We start from the raw sequence: 20,530 nt of genomic DNA on the forward strand, positions 1-20,530 counted from the left end.
ATCCTCCCAGCTTGGCCTCCCAAAGAGCTGGGATTACAGGTGTGAGCCACTGCGCCCAGTCCTATTCAGCAAATATTGTTGTTTGCTAATACTTTTCTGAAGCTTGTTTATTTTGCTCTTTTTTCTTTCTTGCTAGTCTTACTAGCTACTTAATGTTAAAACGTGTATACTCTTATAGTACCTCTATACATTCTTTAAAACAAGATATTTCCATTGCAAATGAGACAGGCAGCTATGCCATTAACACAAAATCCTTTTATGTTGAAAATACAGTTGTCATCAGCTACTTTTCTGTTCTTACAAATCATCATAGCAAGAATTTAAATTGCTGAGCCAAATTAATAAAGCTTAATTTTTAAAACCTAATCTGTACAACATAACTTGAATTATTATTATTTCTTTTTGAGATAGGAGTCTTGCTCTGTTGGCCAGGCTGGAGTGCAGTGGTGTGATCTCCCCTCACTGCAACCTTTACCTTCCAGGTTCCAGTGATAGTCCTCCCTCAGCCTCCCGAGTAGCTGGGATTACATGCATGTACCACCATGCCCAGATAATTTTTACTTTTTTTTTTTTTTTTTTTTTTTTTGTAGAGGCAGGATTTCACTGTGTTGGCCAAGCTAGTCTTGAACTCCTAAACTCAAGTGGTCTGCCCACCTTGGCCTCCCAAAATCCTGGGGTTACAGAAGTGAGCCACCATGCCTGGCCTGATTTTTTTTTTTTTTTTTAAGATAGAGTCTTGCTCTGTTGCCCAGGCTGTAGTGCAGTGGCGTGATTTCGGCCCACCGCGACCTCTGCCTCCCAGGTTCAAGCAATTTTTATGCCCCAGCCTCTCCTGAATAGCTGGGGTTACAGGTGTGCGCCACCACTCTGAGCTAATTTTTGGTATGTTTAGTAGAGATGGGGTGTTACTCTGTTGGCCAGGCTGGTCATGAACTCCTAGCCTCACATGATCCACCCACCTTGGCCTCCCAATGTGCTGGGATTACAGGATTGAGCCACAATGCCTGGCCTAACTTGAATTTAAGAATCTCACCTTAACCAAGCTTCACAAGATCTGAGAGTGATTATGGATTCAGGAGTATCTATAGTGACTTATGAAGAGGTATACATTCTCTTTGTCATCTGGACAGAGCTTCATGTGGTGAGGGCAGTTTTAAAGCACTATATAGACCCAATCAAGTGTTAACCTTTCCCATAATAACTAGAAAACCATATTACCTAACTGAATGAGATCTGTGGCTTTGTAAATAACTTTTTTCTGTAAATTATTTATATGAAAATGCTCACTTTAAGACACATGTTTAGACTGCAATTAAATAAAAGTAAATAAAACTTCTGGAAAAACTCTTTTGCTGCTCAAACTATTTAAATCCTGCCCTTGCTAAGTGTTAAGAAATCCCTCAGATACATTTTTTCCCTATTCTGAAAGTATAGCTTGTCCTGCTTTTAAAGGGGGCAGGCTCTACTTCCTCAAAGTACCTACCCTTTAATTTGTTGGATATTGCATTAATGCTTTTTAATAAACTTGGGGCCAGGCGCGGTTGCTCACACCTGTAATCCCAGCACTTTGGGAGGCTGAGGTGGGTAGATCATGAGGTCAGGATTTCGAGACCAGCCTGGCCAATATGGTGAAACTCTGTCTCTACTAAAAATACAAAAATTAGCTGGGCATGGTGGCGCTCGCCTGTAGTCCCAGCTACTTGGGAGGCTGAGGCAGAAGAATCACTTGAACCCGAAAGGTGGGGTTGCAGTGAGCTGAGATCATGCCACTGCACTCCAGCCTGGGCAACAGAGCAAGACTCCATCTCAAAAAAAAAAACATAAAACAAAAAAAACAGCCCTCATTTTTTGGGTTTCTCAATTCAGTTATTTTTATTTTTTTAATTTGTATTAATCCCTTTAATACTCCATTCATGGCAATCAATTCAGTTTCTAAAAGACTTCTTAATAGTCATTCTAATAAGCTCTTCTTTCTAAGGAAGCAGTTAAGCACAACATAACACCTTTTGCTTGTTTCATTGTTATTTTTCTAGCCAGTCCTTCTATAAAAATCTGATACTGAGCTGGGCACGGTGGCTCATGTCTGTAATCCTAGCACTTTGGGAGGCCAAGGCGGGTGGATCGCCTGGCCAACATAGTGAAACCCCGTCTCTACTAAAAATACAAAAAATTAGCTGAGTGTGGTGGCGGGTGCCTGTAATCCCAGCTACTAGGGAGGCTGAGGCAGGAGAATCACTTGAACCTGGGAGGCCAAGATTGCAGTTAGCCAAGGTCATGCCATTGTACTCCAGCCTGGGCAACAGGAGCAAAAAAACTGTGTCTCAAAAAAAAAAAATAAAAATCTGATACTGATTATATTACATGGACTTAAAGCTTTGTACCTGAATGAGGACAAAAGAATATACAGTTTAAGACATGGCTATATCTTCATTCCCATGTTCTTTCCCAGAATAAGTAGAAAGATAAGTGTCCTCCTGTACCTTAAAATGACTCTACTGTTGTAAACTATATATTTAATCAAGGAGTAGTTTGCCCTGCCAGGTAATTACGGTCAGAAGAACAGAAGTATGTACCCAAAACAAAGAACCTTTAACTAGCAAATAGGCTTTAATTATTGTGAGAACTTCAGCAGGGGTAGCAACCCAGGACCTAATTTTAAAACTAGAAGCACTGAGGATGAAAAGTGAGGCAGTGGAAATAGCTCTGAGCTCTCAGCATCTATAAGTCATAAGGAAAAAAGTAGATAAAAGATGTATTTGAGGCTGGGCGCGGTGGCTCACGCCTGTAATCCCAGCACTTTGGGAGGCCGAGATGGGCGGATCACAAGGTCAGAAGATCGAGACCATCCTGGCTAACACGGTGAAACCCCGTCTCTACTAAAAAATACAAAAAATTAGCCAGGTGCAGTGGCAGGCACCTGTAGTCCCAGCTGCTTGGGAGGCTGAGGCAGGAGAATGGTGTGAACCGGGGAGGCGGAGCTTGCAGTGAGCCTAGATTGTGCCACTGCACTCTAGCCTGGGTATCAGAGCGAGACTCCATCTCAAAAAAAAAAAAAAAAAAAAAGATGTATTTGATAATTACGTTGAATGAATAAAAATAATTAAAAATGTTTCATAGAAGCACATAGTGATAGGCGAGGGGAAACTTAAATCATCATGCTGGGGCACCCGTGGTGGCTCCATGCGTGAGGCTGGTGCCATGCAGTCTCCCGGTGTTGGCATTGTCTCCCAGCCTTCTCAGTTCTGCACACAGCTACAAAACAAAAGAACAGTTGCCAGCACTTGGAAGAGGACTTGGATCCAAACCAAATGGAGGACAGATACTCCCTCTACGGACAAGATACTCATGGAAGAAGTCAAGTTAGAAGAGCAGCAGAAGGAGGCTGTGGAAGAAGATGAGCAAGCATTGGCAGATACTGAGGACTTGCAGCAGAGCAGCCAAAAATTGGTGGAGGAGGCAAATATGTATAGCATTCAGGGCTTCTGCAAGGACTTGTCAGAGGTTGCAGATGTTTTGGAGAAGGCAACACAGTGTGTTCCAGAAGAAGGACTTAAAGACAGTAACCTCGCCTGAAGAACCTCTATGAAACTCTCACAATGAGTGAAGTCCAGATTCAGGAAGTGTTCAGCAAGCACTGCCAAGCTGAACCCTGTCAGAGCCAAGTTCCACCCTTATGCACGTGAGGTCTTTTTTTCGTCTTTCTTCACATCCGACAGGCAATGTGCCAGTGCTGTAACAAGGTTTGAGGGAGGCATATCTCACACATGAAAACCCAATGTGAAAACCCAGCCATCACACTTATGAACCACAGGAAGATCTAGTGTGAAGTCTTGTTCCACATGCTGGTTTAGGGGAAAGAGCTGAGCCCAGTGGTTCTAGTTACAAAAGAGGTTCAAGCATGGGCACCCCCTTATCCCTGCCCTTGTTGATGTGGTGAAGGAAGCTTAGCTGCCTCTTACAAGATTTTTTTTTCTTTAAATCTCTTGCCATAATTCATGAAAAGCTGGTTCATGTTTTTTCATCTATGAATACTTTTGACTTTCCCTAAGGCTGTTGGAAAGCAGAAGTAACCAGTAGGTAAACAAAAAAGTAAGCTGATCTCACAGTTACATTAATGAACTCCTATTCAGGAGTGTGTTCTCTGATTTTTAGTACCACATGTTTAATAATTCTACTTACTTAGTAAAAAAGGCCAATAAGACACTACAGGTCCTCTAGAGTTCATGAGTCACGCTGTATCTGCTCAGACTTTAGTGACATCAAAGTATTTTAAATGAACGAAACGTCTTTGGAAATTCTGGTTTTTGGCAATCTGGACACTTCTGTCTGTACTGTGTGTCTCTTGTGCAACTTGTAGCATCGGAGTTACTGGATTTCTTAGTCCACTACGCATTTCATTCAATAAAGGGAAAGCAAGTGTTGAAACATTTCTTACGCTAAAAATAATTTTAGGATGACCTTTATGAAGAACATGTGCGTTCCATAGACACTGTCTACCTGCTAAAAATGATGGATTTCTGGCTTTTTTGTTTGTTTGTTTTTGGAGATGCAAAATGAGCATATGTACCTTAACGGTTCACACCACCTTTATTTTGCCAGTAATTGAATTTGACACAATCAGTTAGTTTTGCCCTGTTTTCTTCATCTAAATGTGGAAATGTTTAAGTCTGTATTCTACCAGTTACTAATGACCTCAAGATGTACTCCCTGGTGAGATGGACTTTCTCAGAATATGAGGACTGCATGCTTGGCACACTTTAAGTGTGTGTTTCATTTTTAAAGAGGATTAAAGCCTTCATATGGTTCTTTTCCTTTAAAAAATTATTGAAGGCAGCACAAATTGGTAATACAAAGAAATATGGACATCAAAGCTAAAACTTAAGTAGATTAAGCAGTTAACAGCAGTACAGACAAAACTTGATGAACTCAGAAAATAGATTGTGTCGATTCACATTGAAATGATGGAAGTTCTGGGTGAAATACACAGAAAACATAGGCAAGGAATATAGTCAAAGGTTTTCAAAACTGGAAGTGGAAACAAAGATCTCAGCCAGACTGTTAAGAAAGTGTATAGAGTGCCTCTCAGCATAATATTCAAAGATAGACACCCACTTGTCAATGTCTTAATCACAGAGTAAAAATTTATTTTAGAAAAATAAAATGACAACTTTACTCAGATGTTATAGAAAAGATGCCGGGCGCGGTGGCTCACACCTGTAATCCCAGCACTTTAGGAGGCCGAGGAGGATGGATCACAAGGTCAGGAGGTCAAGACCAGCCTGGCCAAGATGGTGAAACCCTGTCTGTACTAGAAATAAAAAAATTAGCTGGGCATGGTGGCATGTGCCTGTAGTCCCAGCTGCTCGGGAGGCTGAGGCAGGAGAATTGCTTGAACCCGGGAGGCGTAGGTTGCAGTGAACTGAGATCCCGTCACTGCAGTGCAGCCTGGCGACAGAGCGAGACTCCATCACAAAAAAAAAAAAAAAAGATTATAGAAAAGATGATCCCGTACAATGATTAGAGAGTACTTGAGGAAAAGGATTTACTCACTGCTCTACTATCTTTTTTTCTTCGAAAACGATGACAAAACTTTTGGAGTTTTGTAGAGCCTAAAAGAACTTACCAACACAAACCTGCTCTCACTTTGCCCCTTTGGCAAACACTGTGAGGGGTCTGAGAGTTACCTTATTTGCAGGCTAACAAATTAACCTGCCATGGTTTCACAGATACTGGCCAAAGACACGAGTCTCCTGGGTCAGAGACAAAGGCCGGTTTCTTACAGCAGTAGCAGTAGCCAGAGCATTTGCATTTGTGCTTATCCCCGAGTATCTGTTCCTATGGGATAATGCAGACAAGACCAGGGAAAGCCTGTGCATGCAGTGAGTTGTATTAGAGGAGAGGAACCTTGGACTTAGGGATCCTTATTAGACAGTAAGCAGTCTACCCTTTTCTCTTGAAGGAGGCACTATCTCTGTCTGCTAAAGCTGTTTTCTATACAGAAATCCTTGAAAAGATGTTGCAAAACAAAGGCAGTCATTGCCTTTGCTCACAGGTAGAAAGAGATTGTGGAGAATTGTCTTCAGCGTCTTACAAAGGGAGGAATGGTAATAAATGGCCACATTTATTCATTCAACCCATACTGAGCACTAACCATGTGCCTGGCCCTGTTCTAGGCATGAGGATATGGTGGTGAACAGTGCCCTCGTGGAGCTAACATTTTAGTTGGGGAAATGGACAATAAGGAGATCTGTTACATAGTGGTAAGTCCTACAAGAATGGAAAGCAGGATGAGAGACAGAGTGGCAGGGGAGTTCTTTTACATTATGAAAGCAATACTGTACTGGAGCATAAACTGCAGTAGGAATAGAAAAGGAGTTTTCTGCATTGTGTTGTAAAATTACAGGGGTTGTGCGGGGCTGGGGGGAGGAGAACATGATCCCTTGACACCAATAAGACAGGCCTCTCGGGTCTCTAAAAGGAGCTCAGAGAGTTTCTAGTTGGAAGCGAGCACTACAGGTTGAGTATCCCTTATCCAGAAGCCTTGGGATCCGAAGTGTTTCAGATTTTGGGGTTTTCCCATATTTTGGAATATTTACACATATATAAGATAATTTGGGACTGGGACCTAATTTCAAACACCAAATTCATTTGTTGTATATATACCTTACATACATAGCCTGAAGGTAATTTTATACCACATTTTAAGCAGTTTTGGGCATGTAACAGTTTTGGCTGCTTTTTGACTCCAGCCCATCATCACATGAGGCCAGGTGTGGAATTTCCCACTTGTGGTGTCATGTCGACACTGACAAATTTGGTATTTTTGAGCATTTCAGATTTTTTATTTTGGGGTTAGGAATGCTCAAACCTGTAATAATAATCACAAGAATGAATATAGTTTCTTCTAAGTTAAGCGCTAAAATTTGGTGCAAATGAAAGGTGTAAAACCATGTGTAAACTGCCTAAAAACATTGAATGGATAAGCTTTTGCAGAGAATACTTAAACTAGAAGGATAGATTTGGGCACTGCAGTGTGTACCTGCTGTCCCCCCTACCCAGGAGGAGGCTGAGGCAGGAGGATTGCTTGACCCTAGGAATGTGAGGCTGCAGTGAGCTACAATTACATCTGTCAATAGCTACTACACTCCATCCTGGGCAATGTAGTGAAATGCCATTTCTGAAAAAATAATAATAAATAAAACAACAAGTTAAATTATAGCAGCATAAAGGAAAATTCAGTTATCAGTTAAAATGTTAACCATAATAAAGTTAGACTTGAGAGTTTAATAGTTAAAAAAAATACTCATCTTGGCCAGTCACGGTGGCTCATGCTTATAGTCTCAGCACTTTGGGAGGCCGAGGCAGGCGGATCACCTGAGGTCAGGAGTTTGAGACCAGCCTGGCCAACGTGGTGAAACCCTGTCTCTACCAAAAATACAAAAATAAGCTGGGCATGGTGGCGGGTGCCTGTAATCCCAGCTACTTGGGAGGCCAAGGCATGAGAATTGCTTGAACCCAGGAGGTAGAGATTGCAGTGAACCAAGATCGCACCGTTGTGTGATGGGTGACAAGATGGGTGATCACACCTGGGTGACAAGAGTGAAACTCCATCTCAAGAAAAAAAAAAAATCTCATCTCACCCTCCATAATGGTAGTCGTTTTGTTATCTAGACCCATTCTGCTTATTGAAAGGATTTGAGATTTACAAAATTAATTTAAAATAAGAGTGAGAGAACAGAGTCATAATTTGATGGTACTTGGAGCTTATAAACATGTTGTTACAGACATGTTCTTCACATAGCTACTACTGTGATTACCTACATAGAAGTCCAGGCATAGGCTGGGTGCAGTGGCTCATGCCTATAATCCCCGCACTTTGGGAGGCTAAGGCAGGCAGATCACTTGAGGCCAGGAGTTTGAGACCAGCCTGTTCAACATGACAAAACCCTGTCTCTACAAAAATTAGCTGGTGCTATGGCACTCGCTTGTAATCCCAGTTACAAGGGAGGCTGAGGCCCATGAACCTGGGAAGCAGAGGTTGCAGTGAGCTGAGATGGCACCTCTGCACACCAGCCTGGGCAACACAGCAAGACTCTTGTCTAAAAAGATTAAAAAAAAAAAAACAAAAAAAGCAAAAAGTCCAGGCTTAAAACTAAAACTAGTTCTCTGAAAAAATATCTCCAGCAGACTTTAAGTGTAGTCCATGGATGTATTTGTCTGGTGATCTAATTTAGTACAGAGATATAACTTGGAGAATGTATAATGTAAATATATTTCATCAATTCATAGATGAGGGCTAGATGGAAGTCTCCTTGGAGAACTGGAAATGGAGGTTTGGGGTGGTGGTAATGAAAACCCACGCATTTGATCTGTGGAGCATGCTCAGATCGAGGCTCATCCTGCTTTCACAGTCAACTGGGGGTTGGTAGGGTGGGTAGCTTCAGGATTTTTCTCATAGAGTAGTTCTGGATCTACTTGGGTTCACACCGCAGAACAGGAAGATGATAACCTTTCTGGTGAGCATTGCTAGGAAGATCTGGTCACCACCATCTCTCCACAGGCGTTAGTATAAAATAAGCACACTTACTGCTGCTGCCACCGTACCTATCTAGAGAAGGAGACAGCTCCAGTAAGAAAAAGTGAGACTGACGGTATGCCCCACGGTACTTTGTCCTTCTTGTTTGTAATTATAGAATATTATAATGACTGCAGTCAGTCTTCCCATTTAAATAGAAAGCCATCTGAGCATTTTCTTGATCTTTTTATAGAATTGGTACAGTGGCTTGAGTTCTACTAATCATGTAATGAGTAATGAGTGCTTTTAGAATGAATACAAATGTAATTTTTAGGAAATTCAGGAAAAAATCTTATCAAGAAAATCTAAGGGAAAACAGAACAGTAATAGAAGTACAGATACAGCAACATGGCAAGATAAGTCCACAGAATTTACTTACAGTGTACATACTAGTGATAAAAAAATTAAACAGTCTAGCATTTTTAAAAAAATAGTAATTTTAGGCCAGGTGCTGTCGCTTACGCCAGTAATCCCAGCACTTTGGGAGGCTAGGGCGGGCGAATCACGAGGTCAGGAGTTCAAGACCAGCCTGTCCAACATGGTGAAACCCCATCTCTACTATGAAAAATACAAAAAATTAGCTGGGCGTAGTGACGGGCAGCTGTAATCCCAGCCACTCGGGAGGCTGAGGCAGGAGAATTGCTTGAACCTGGGAGGTGGAGGTTGCAGGGAGCCGAGATGGTGCCACTGCACTCCAGCCTGGGTGACAGAGTGAGACTGTTGAAAAAGAAAAAAAAGTAATGTTTAAAGACAACAGCAATAAAGAATGTTAAATATTGAGAATTTAATGTGGCAAATTAGAAGTTCATTCAAAGAATTAAAAGTTGGATGGTGGCCAGGTGTGGTGGCTTATGCCTGTGATCTCAGCACTTTGGGAAGCCAAGGCGGGTGGATCACTTGAGGTCAGGAGTTCGAGACCAGCCAAGACAACATGGTGAAACCCCGTGTCTACTAAAAATACAAAAATTAGCCAGGTGTGGTGGCGCACACATGTATTCCCAGCTACTCAGGAGGCTGAGGCAGGAGAATCGCTTGAACCTGGTAGGCAGAGGTTTCAGTGGGCCAAGATTGCGCAACTGCACTCAAGCCTGGGCGACAGATTGGGACTCCATCTCAAAACAAACAAACAAACAAACTTTGCAGGTCAGTATAAACACTTAAAATATCATTTAAATTACAGTGTTTCATTATTCTAGAAAAACAAGAAAACACATATACCATATGTTTTTTTGTGAGGTGGTAAAAAGCAAGAATTTGTGAAGCAGGGAGGCTTCTAAATCCAGCAGACTTTTAAATATATCCTGAAATTTAAGTCTTCACACCTAGATGAGATTTGGGTAAAAAATGAAAATATAGCACAGTGAAATAAACCAGATATTTCAGAAATAGATTTCATTTCTCAGGAGCAAGTTATATGACAACTGGGAGGGTGAGAGGGAATAAGGCCGTGCTTTACTAACTGCTGATGATGACAGGTAGGCTTGTATAAAGTTTATTTTAGTTATGTGTTTCATACCACGCACCTTACATTTCAGCCAAATCAAAGAGCTAAACATGAAAATATTGAGAAGAAAGTAGATTAGGATATGAGCTTGGTATGGTGGCTCATGCCTTTAATACCAGCACTTTGGGAGGCCGAGGCAGCCGGGTCACTTGAGGCCAGGAGTTCAAGACCAGCCTGGCCATCATGGTGAAACTATCTCTACTGAAAATACAAAAATTAACCGGGCGTGGTGGCCGGTGCCAGTAATTCTAGCTACTCGGGAGGCTGAGGCAGGAGAATCGCTTGAACCGGGAGGCAGAGATTACAGTGAGCTGAGATCCCGCCATTGCACTCCAGCCTGGGTGACAGAGCGAGACTCTGTCTCAGAAAAAAAAAAAAAAAAGGAAACAAAAAGGTGAAGAAAAGAGAAACAACCAAGTAGCTCTTTGCATAAAGACTGCAGCAAAATGGCCAGCAGTGTGACTTAAGCTCTTTATCCAGCAGTTTTGGCAAATGGATTATTTCAGCATCTGTACTTTGGGCAGTGGGACAGGGCAGGGCCACACACGTCACTTCCAGAAAGGAAAGTAGACCGTCTAGCTGGGGCCAGACCAGGTGGGACGTCATCCCAGGAACCTGGAACCTCCTCCCCACGGCCTCAAAAAAAAAAATTAGCTGGGTGTGGTGGTGCAGGCCTGTAATCCCAGCTACTTGGGAGGCTGAGGCAGGAGAATCGCTTGAACCCAGGAGGCAGAGGTTGCAGTGAGATCACACCATTGCACTCCAGCCTGGGCAAGAGAGTAAGACTCTTATCTCGGGGCGGGGGGGGGGAATAGAACGTGGATGGGGATATGTATTTCAGCTGTAGAGAGGAGCTAAAATTGAACTATCAAAAAATTGTTTTGTCCAGGCGCGGTGGCTCACACCTGTAATCCCAGCACTTTGGGAGGTCAAGGCAGAAGGATCACTTGAACCCAGGAGTTTAAGACCAGCCTGGGCAACACAGTGAGACCTTGTCTCTATATATTTAAAAAAATTAAATAAAAAGAGGAATGAAATCTAAAACTTAAAAAAAAAAAAAAAGGAATTTGTTTGTCTTGAGTCGTAGTCTCACTCTGTCACCTGGGCTGGAGTGCAGTGGTGTGATCTCGGCTCACTGCAGCCTCTGCTTCCAGGGTTCAAGTGATTCTCCTGCCTCAGCCTCCCGAGTAGCTGGGATTACAGGTGTGCACTAGCATGCCCAGGTAATTTTTGTATTATTAGTAGAAACGGGGTTTTGCCATTTTGGCCGGCTGGTCTTGAACTCCTGACCTCAGGTGATCCACCTGCCTCGGCCTCCCAAAGTGCTGGAATTTACAGGCATGAGCCACTGCGCCTGGCCAAAGGAATTGTTTTTAATGACCAGATAAAAGGCTTAATAGTATTAACTTTTTAAAAATCTGTGTGATAAAAAAACAGTGGGAAGTCATGAATATAAATAAGGGCTGAATATAGTGAAATATCTGAACTTTACTAAAGGTAGTACCTAGGCTTTTATAGATGAGGGATCAATTTTAATTCAACCAAATTGCACGTATATGGGTAACTAGTTGACAGTAACAAGGGCTGCAGTCAAGGTGATTACAAAGTGCCATGAGTGCTTGGCCATTTTTACTGAGGGAACGAGGTGACTGCTCCTGACCCTGAGAGTCATGCCATCCTTTTAGAGTTAAGCCAGACTGTCAGACTGCTGCGGGCTTCCACAGGATGTATTGGCCCTTGGCCTGTGATGTCATTGGCCTGTTTAGATGAGGTCTGTGACAGTGAGTCCTGGGGGTTTGTTCTCGGCCTTATTCATGCTCTTCTACTGTGACATCCTTGTGAGAACCCTTGGGAGAAATTTTTGATTTTGGTGTCAGAATTTCACCTGAAGGATTGGTTTGCTTTCATCTTTTGAACCCTGAATTATGTAACTGTTTTCATCTTAGTGATGGTTGCTAAAAAGTTTAGTTAGAGACAGATGTATGGGCTGACTCTTGACTAATTTAGACATCTTCCAGGAAAACATTTCTGTCTTGTTATCTGTGGCTCTGCTTTAGGTCTCTGTCCATGTTTAATTTTTTTTTTTTTACTTGTTATTGTTAAAAAATTTTTTAAATTTCTTTCTTTCTCTTTCTTTCCTTTCTCTCCTTTCTCTCCCCTTTCTTTCTTTCCTCTTCTCTTCTCTTTTCTTTTCTTTCTTGAGATGGGTTCTCACTATGTTTCCCAGGCTGGCCTCAAACTCCTAGGCTCAATCGATCCTCTAGCCTCAACCTCTCAGAGCAATGAGATTACAGTTATTTGTTATTCTTTTTATTTTCTAGTCTCTTGTGCTAAACTGCATTTATCTTTTAAGTAGACTTTATTCTTTGGCAGAAAGTGAGAAACAAATACATATATTACATCTATAAAATCAGTAAAACCAAATACAAATTATCAAGCCCAACGTTGTAAGGGCCATGGGGAAATAAGCGCATACACGCGGTTAATGACAGTGTGCACTGAGTTTCTGAGGAGTGTGGCTAGCAATAGACACTTAGCGCTATAATGTTGTTTATTCATATTAAGCGGTTAATGCCACTTTTGGAAATGTATCACAGAGAAGTAACCCAAAAGAAGATAGTCCTTACAAAATTATTTATAGCTGCAGTGCACAACAGTGAAAGAGGAGAAGCAACTCAAATGCATAGTGGTAGAGGAGAGTCGAATAAGTCAGTTAATATAATGCAATGTTATAAAGCCACCAAAAATGATAGTGGATTAGATAAATAGAAATGTCCATAAAATATGTAAATTATCAAAACATGCATTAAATCTATTTAAGAATATGTAGATATAGCAAAAAGAATGAGATGGTCATGGTGAGACTGCTAGGTGGGAAGGGGTCCCCGGAAAAACTCCAGCCGGCCTGTGCCCTGGGGTGGAGCTTTGGGAAGTTTGCACCATTTGTAGCAGGGAGGAGCCTGGCCCCTCTTCTTTCTGTGTGGAGCCCAGGATTCTAGCTGCTGGCAGGAAGCACTCTAGCAGGGACTCTGGCCTTGTGAGAGTCTCTGATTCCCCTTTTTCTTCCTTTTCACCTAATAAAACCCTGTCTTACTCACCATTCAAACCGTCTGCGAGCCTAAATTTTTGTGGCTGTTAGACGGACAAGGATCCCGTCTTTGGCTGAACTAAGGAAAAGTCCGGTAACAGTGGATATTGGAAATAATATTAATGGATAGGTTTTACTCTCCTGCAGGATTAATATAACCTGTGAGTACTTTTAGGCTTACTACCAGTACAAGGAGTGGCTTTTGGAAAGTTCTTAGAATGTAGAGCTGTGCTTCTGCGCTTTGTTCAGCTACAAGCAGCCTCTTTGTCTCTCTGTTTCAGGATCTAAGCATTGAAGAACAGTCAGAGTGTGCTCAGGATTTCTACCACAATGTGGCCGAAAGGATGCAAACTCGTGGGAAAGGTAACACTGTTAGCCATTGAGAGATTGCGGGTATTGCACAGGGATGACTGCTCAGTCTCTTAGCAATTTCTTTCTGTCTCTGATAGTCTGGCTGGTTTGTAGACTTCATCCTGTAACCTCACGGACATTCTGGGAACTGGTCTTATACTTAGCAGTGCCTTTGAACTGTACCATGTGTATCTTTCCAGGAGCAATTGGATAATTTATTGAGTAACATTTAATAACTCCATTAGGGGCAGGGGTGGAGCAGACGAAAACATCTTAGGCCCTGGCTCAGTAGCTCATGCCTGTAATCCCAGCACTTTGGGAGGCTAAAGCAGGTGGATCACATTAGGCCAGGAGTTCGAGACCAGCCTGGCCAACATTGTGAAACCCCGCCTCTATTAAAAATACAAAAAGTAGCCGGGTGTTGTGATGCACCTCTAATCCCAGCTACTCGGGAGGCCGAGGCACAAGAATTGCTTGAACCCGTAGGCGGAGGTTGCAGTGAGCTGAGATTGTGCCACTGTACTCCAGCCTGGGCGACAGATCGAGACTCTGTCTCCAAAAAAGAAAGAGAGAGAAAGAAAAAAACTTCTTGGAAGGCTTTGCTAAATGAATTTCCCATCTTGGAATCACCATTTTGGTGAGTTACTGTATTAATAGTTTAAAAAAAAAAAGCTTCAAGTTTTTAGGGATTCTTTATGGATTCAACCTCTACTGATATTAGACTTTAGGATGTACTTAGCACATGTGTGTATCAGAGAAATCTCCATTTGTATACCTCAGAGAGCTCTAAGGTGTAATGGTAAACCTGAGAAAAATGAAAGGATAAGTTTCATCAGCATTCGTCAGTCTTGGGAGTTGCAAATGCCTTTGTAATATAGGACAGGGAGTGACCTTACTGAAGTCTCCCCATTTGGCAGAGTGTACACTGTTAGGTCCTGCCAGACAACTTCAGTTAGAACTGAGGATGCTGTGGAAGGCAGCCCAACAGTTGGAAGATTTTGTGTGTGTGTGTGTTTGTTTTTGTCGAGACAGAATATCACTCTGTCTCCAAAGCTGGAGTACAGTGGTGTGACCTCAGCTCACTGCAACTCTGCCTCCCAGGTTCAAGTGATTCTCCTGTCTCAGCCCCCGAGTGGCTGGGATTACAGGTGCGTGCCACCACACCCAGCTAATTTTTGTATTTTTAGTAGGAGATTTCACCATGTTGGCCAGGCTGGTCTTGAACTCCTGATCTCAGGTGATCCACCTGCCTCAGCCTCCCAAAGTGCTGAGATTACAGGAGTAGAGCCACCGCGCCTGGCTGGTAAGTTTTTTTTTTAAGCATATTTTTAAATATAACATTCTTATACTTTTGTTCTGAGTGTGTTTAATTTATTTCTAGTAAATTAGTTTTTTGCTGTGTAGAAAGTGCTATGAAAATATACCCTTGGCCGGGCATTCTGGCTCACACCTATAAACCTAGTACTTTAGGAGGCTGAGGCAGGTAGATTGCTTGAGCCCAGGAGTTCGAGACCAGCCTGAGCAACATGGTAAAACCCCATCTCCACAAAAAAAACCTACAAAAATTATTCAGGCCTGGTGGCGTGTGCCTGTGGTCCCAGCTACTTGGGAGGCTGAGGTAGGAGAATGGCTCGAGCCCAGGAAGTGGAGGTTTCAGTGAGCCAAGGTCATGCTGCTGCACTCCAACCTGGGCAACAGAGCCAGACTCTGTTTGAAAAAAAAAAAAAAGAAAGAAAAAATATATATATATCTTGATCTTTTCTCTGTCTGGTTATTTCAGTGCCTCCAGAAAGAGTCGAGAAGATAATGGATCAGATTGAAAAGTACATCATGACTCGTCTCTATAAACACGTGTTCTGTCCAGAAACTACTGATGATGAGAAGAAAGATCTTGCCATTCAAAAGAGAATCAGGTAGTTGCTTATTTTGTTTTGCTTTATAGTTAGTACCTTCTAATGGAAGAACACACTGGGGGAGAATAAGGCAACTGTGTTTCAAACCTTAAGGGAAAGCAATAGCTCATGTTCCTGCTTCCTTAGAGTGGAAGCAGCTCTGTTGTGTCAGAAAGATGAGGAATGTGGTGACCTCACCTATCCATCTCCCTCAGGGCAGCTTTTGGTAAGAGTTGTGTTTGGTGTTTGAGATTGTTTTCAATCCCTGAAATCTCGAAGGAATAGGGGGACTGTGTTCTTGGTCCATTACCATTTCCTCAAGCAGGAAGCTGTGAATATCCGTATCAAGGCAGGGGATGTCGGCTGGGCCCGGTGGCTCATACCTATAATCTGAGCACTTTGGGAGGCTGAGGTGGGTGGATCACTTGAGGCCAGGAGTTCAAGACCAGCCTGGGCAACATGGTAAAACCCTGTCTCTACTAAAAATACAAAAATTAGCCAGGCATGGTGGCGCATGCCTGTGATCCCAGCTACTTGGGAGGCTAAGGCATGAGAATGGCTTGAATCCAGGAGGCGGAGGTTGCAGTGAGCCGAGATCGTGCCACCACACTCCAGCCTGGGCAACAGAGCAAGACTCCTTCTCAAAAAAATAACAAGTCAGTAGATGTCCTCTTTCCTCATTCCTTTCAGGGGTGCGCATTTTTCACCATTCCCCAGTCACATCTTTCACTAGCATTGGATTGATGACATTTCCCACAGCACCCAGTCTTCCAGGCTCACTGGGGTAAGCCCCAGCCCTCTGTACTCCAGTTGCTGTGAACATTGAGGAAAAGACCATCCAAGTGTGAGAACACGGCCAAGGCTGAGCTGATGAGGTGTTTTAAGGGGAGAGGGGACTCGGAGTCCCAGGTTCCAGACAAGGGGCTGGTACTTGCTAGATCTGTATTGGAAGTTTCACAGCTGAAGTGAGGAGTTGATACTGGGCAGGTTGAAGATGTGGAGCCCAACGTCAGGAGCCAGAAGTAACCAGAGGGGCCCTGGACCAAGATGCAAAACGGAAGCAGTAACCAAGCAAGAGGGGAGGCCTGCAGCAGGGTACTTGCAGTGCAGTTAGGGTGGACCAGGAAACACAGTGATTCCGGCATGGTGGTCCTGCCCGTGGCCTCCTATACAAGCTCCAGTGTGCCTCAGAAGTTGAGGGTTGAGGCCGGGTGTGGTGGTTCACACCTGTAATCCCAGCACTTTGGGAGGCCAAGGCAGGCAGATCACCGAGGTCAGGAGTTTGAGACCAGCCTGGCCAACAGGGTGAAACCCTGTGTCTCGTAAAAGTACAGAAATTAGCTGGGCATGGAGGTGGGCGCCTGTAGTCCCAGCTGCTTGGGAGGCCGAGGCAGGAGAATTGCTTGAACCCAGGATGCAGAGGCTGCAGTGAGCCAAGATTGGCACTCCAGCCTGGGCAAGAGTGAGACTCCATCTCAAAAAAGAAGTTGAGGACTGAGTGTAAAAGGACATTAACGCAATAGGCAGTGAGGACAGGGAGCAGCCAATTCTCAAATGGTCACTTTCAGATACCGAGTGCATTTCAGTCTTGGTAGTACTGCGTAATGTCATTTCAGTCAGCAAGATGGCCTTCCATTCTTGTGATAAATGCAGAAGTCTTATTTTAGGATCCTAGCTGCTTCGTCACGTCATTAGAGCTCCTAGTACTTGCAGGGGTGATGTGTGTGGGCCTGGGATTGAGTGGTCAGTGATGCCTCAGGCTTTCCCTAAACTGAAGGAGGTGACAAGATGAATGGCCACAGTTCATCCTTGGAGCTCTTGTTTACTGTCTCTCTTTAGAGCCCTGCGCTGGGTTACGCCTCAGATGCTGTGTGTCCCTGTTAATGAAGACATCCCAGAAGTGTCTGATATGGTGGTGAAGGCGATCACAGGTCAGTGAAACCAAGAGCCTTTTTATTGGGATGTTTTCCCCTTAAGGTGTTAATATTAATCATACATTTGTAAAATGCAGATTGTCGAAGGTACATTGGAATGTAGTAAAAGTGATTGTAAGATTGTTAGTTTTATGAATTTGATGGCATTCAGAAGAGCGGTTAACTCTTTTACCCCTTTATTTTCAGGGATTATGGTCTCGTTTCTTGGGCATTAAACTAAACTAAGGTCAAATGCAGATAGAATAAATTTTTTTTTCTTTTTTTGTACTTCTTTTTTTATGTAGTTTTTATTCAGCTGACTGTTCCCATGATAGAATAAATTTCTTAAGATTCAGTTGCATTTATATATTCTAAATAATTTCGGATAGAGGAAGGGAACTGGTAAGGCAAGGTAGTCCCCACACTGGAGTAACATAGTAAAATGATGCCTCTGACTGGTTGTTAGAGAAGCACTGTGAGTTATTTTTCTGTTTCATCAGGAAATAAATGAAGTGCCCCAAATTGATGTGGCACTGCCGTTCTAGACAGGTCCAGCCTCCTAATAAGGTTTGTTTCTCATTCATGGGAATGACCCAGCAAGAGTGCAACACAAACATTTAAATTAAAAAAAAAAATCTTAACGAAGGCATGTTCAACTTTGGCCAGTGTCTCCTTTATTAGAAAGAGGCCTTGGAAAGGCTTGTTCACGTAGACATTGTTAATGAAATTCTACTGGAAAGGAAGTAGGTCAACTGATAGTAGTAGTGTTGGAAGCTGGCCATCGAGTAGGCTCCTTTTGTTACAGGAACCAGAGACTCACTGAAGCTACAGAAGAAATGGAGGGTTGCTTAAGGTATTATCAGGGTTATAAAGGAGGCGATGTCTTTCAGGACCCTAGCCCCAAGGGTCCTCCAGGGAGTGGGCTATCTTACTGCCTCTACAACGGCAAGAGGGTCTGCTCCAGGCATTCTCTGCTGATGTGATTCTTCCACTTTCTTGGGTTCTGCTTCTCTTTGTGTGTCTTCACATGTCAACTCCCGTTTTTAAGTAAATTACTGGTTTCTGTAATTTCCTGTGCAAGTTCTGAAGGTAGAATCCAAGTGGCCCAGGTCAATACTATTGTTTTTTTTTCTTGCAAGCTTTTCTGCTAGGCTATGGCATAGGTCATGACTACTCCACCCCCTGTACCTTTTGCTTGGGGAACCTCATAAGAGGTTGAAGGTGGAGGCCTTCTAAAAGCCTGAATATGGACCTGGGACTTGTGTTTTTCCTGACTCTTACTAGAAAGTTCAAGATCAGCTGGTTTACAGTTAGAGTGTTCCATGGGAGTTTTGTCCAAGCCAACATAGCCTTTACGGCCTGTTGCTGATAGGGAAGTCCCCGGCCTTCCTGGCGTCTTTCACCCAGGTAGGGCATGGTTCATTGGGGCGACAGCTGGTAGCGAGTGTTTGTGTGACCCATCAGTGGTGAAAGTAGAGGTGGGTGGCCCAAGGGATCAGGGAAGCATAGCTGTGTTCCACGAATAGTGGGACTCAATAGGAGAGGCTGCCCGTTAAGTTACACAGTGTGGGTCACGTTCTTCTAGGGCAGGAGGCTCATGTTCTGGGCTGACAAGTAACAAATATGAGGTCTGTTGAAGAGAACTGCATAAAATTTTGAGAGTCATCAAGTCCTCTGCCCTGAGGTCGAACACTCTTCAGGACTTCTGAAAGGAAGAGTGTGTCATCCCAGAAAGGGGACCAGAGAGTCCATCATCAGCTCCTCTTAGCTCCAAGAGTTTAGGACAAGGAGAGGGTCAGGGCCTGTGGCTGATGGTGGAAGTTTCCCCTTCTTTCTGTTTTGTTTAATTTTTAATTTTTATGTGTACATAATAGGTGTATATATTTATGAGTTCCATGAGCTATTTTGATCCAGGCAGATAATGAGTGGTAATTACCTTAGGGGAAATGGGGTTCATCCTCTGAAGCATTTAGCTTTTATGTTACAGACAATCCTGTTATATTCTCTTAATTACTTTTTAATGTACAATTAAATTACTTTTGACTATAGTTCCCCTGTCGTACTAGCAAATACTAGGTCTTATTCATTCTTTCTAACTTTTCAGGTACCCCTTGGCCATCCCCACTATCCCCCATGCCCCGCACTACCCTTCCCAGCCTCTAGTAACCATCCTTCTGGTAAAACATCCTTCAATTGTTTTCATTTTTTGACTCTCACCAATGAGTGAGAACATGTGATGGTTGTCTTTCTGTGCCTGGCTTATTTCACTTAACATAATATCCTCCTGTTTCATCCATGTTGTTGCAAATGACTGGATCCTATTCTTTGATATGGCTGAATAGTACTCCACTGTGTATGTGTGCCACGTTTTCTTTATCCATTCATCTGTTGACAGACACTCTTTCCCATTTGGCTCTGCCTGCATGACTTCTGTGTGGCTATGGGGGCAGTGGTTCTTAGCCAGGCACCAGTGATCCCCCAAAGACATTGGACAACATCTGGAGACTTATTTATTTATTTATTTAGTTAGTTATTTTTGAGACAGGATCTCTCTGTCACCCAGGCTGGAGTGCAGTGGCACGATCATGGCTCACTGCAGCCTTGACCTCACAGGCTCAAGCGATCCTTCTGCCTCAGCCTCCTGGTAGCTGAGACCACAGGCATGTGCCACCACACCCAGCTAATTTTTGTTCACATTCTGTAGAGACAGAGTTTCATCATGTTGCCTTGGCTGTTCTTGAACTCCTAGACTCACCTCCGTGTTACGGGTGTGAGCCACTGAGCCAGGCCTGGAGACATTTTAAAATGTCACAGCTGTGGGAGTACTATTAACACCTAGTGGGTAGAGGCCAAGGATTCTACTAAACATTCTGTGATGAACAGGATGATTCCCTACAACAAAGAATTATTCAACCCCAAATGTCAGGAGTGTCCATGTTGAGAAGCCATGACCTGGAGGTATAGCCTTTGTTTTCACAACTCCATTAAAGATAAGCCTGGACACCTGGATCCAGCAGAGATGGAGCGCACACTCAGCACTGTGTTTCCTATTCATGAGAAGGCAGAGCCCTGGGAGAAGACATAGAGCAATTATGCAGGGCTCTGAAGAGTAAATCACAGCAGGCAGGCTGGGGAGGGAAATTATTAGACAGTAGTGAGTTTCCTGTGTGTTGCTTTCTTCTTGCATATCTCCTAGTTGAGACTTTG

At 43.2% G+C, this 20,530-nt stretch overlaps 1 protein-coding gene and 1 pseudogene across 6 annotated transcripts in view; one reads left to right on the forward strand and one right to left on the reverse strand.

Annotated features, from left to right (window-relative positions):
* RABGEF1 (RAB guanine nucleotide exchange factor 1) overlaps window positions 1-20,530 on the forward strand; it is a 77,278-nt gene that overhangs the window by 48,282 nt on the left and 8,466 nt on the right. For all 6 annotated transcript variants that reach the window (XM_012496396.2, XM_012496398.2, XM_030795637.1 and 3 more), the window contains 3 exons: window positions 13,449-13,530; window positions 15,299-15,431; window positions 17,250-17,341. In XM_012496396.2, coding sequence (XP_012351850.2) covers window positions 13,449-13,530; window positions 15,299-15,431; window positions 17,250-17,341 — 307 coding nt within the window. The remainder of the gene's footprint in view (window positions 1-13,448; window positions 13,531-15,298; window positions 15,432-17,249; window positions 17,342-20,530) is intronic.
* LOC115831080 lies at window positions 3,707-3,817 on the reverse strand (annotated as a pseudogene).

The sequence above is a fragment of the Nomascus leucogenys genome, chromosome 17 (genome assembly GCF_006542625.1).
Source record: "Nomascus leucogenys isolate Asia chromosome 17, Asia_NLE_v1, whole genome shotgun sequence".
Lineage (NCBI taxonomy): Eukaryota > Metazoa > Chordata > Mammalia > Primates > Hylobatidae > Nomascus > Nomascus leucogenys.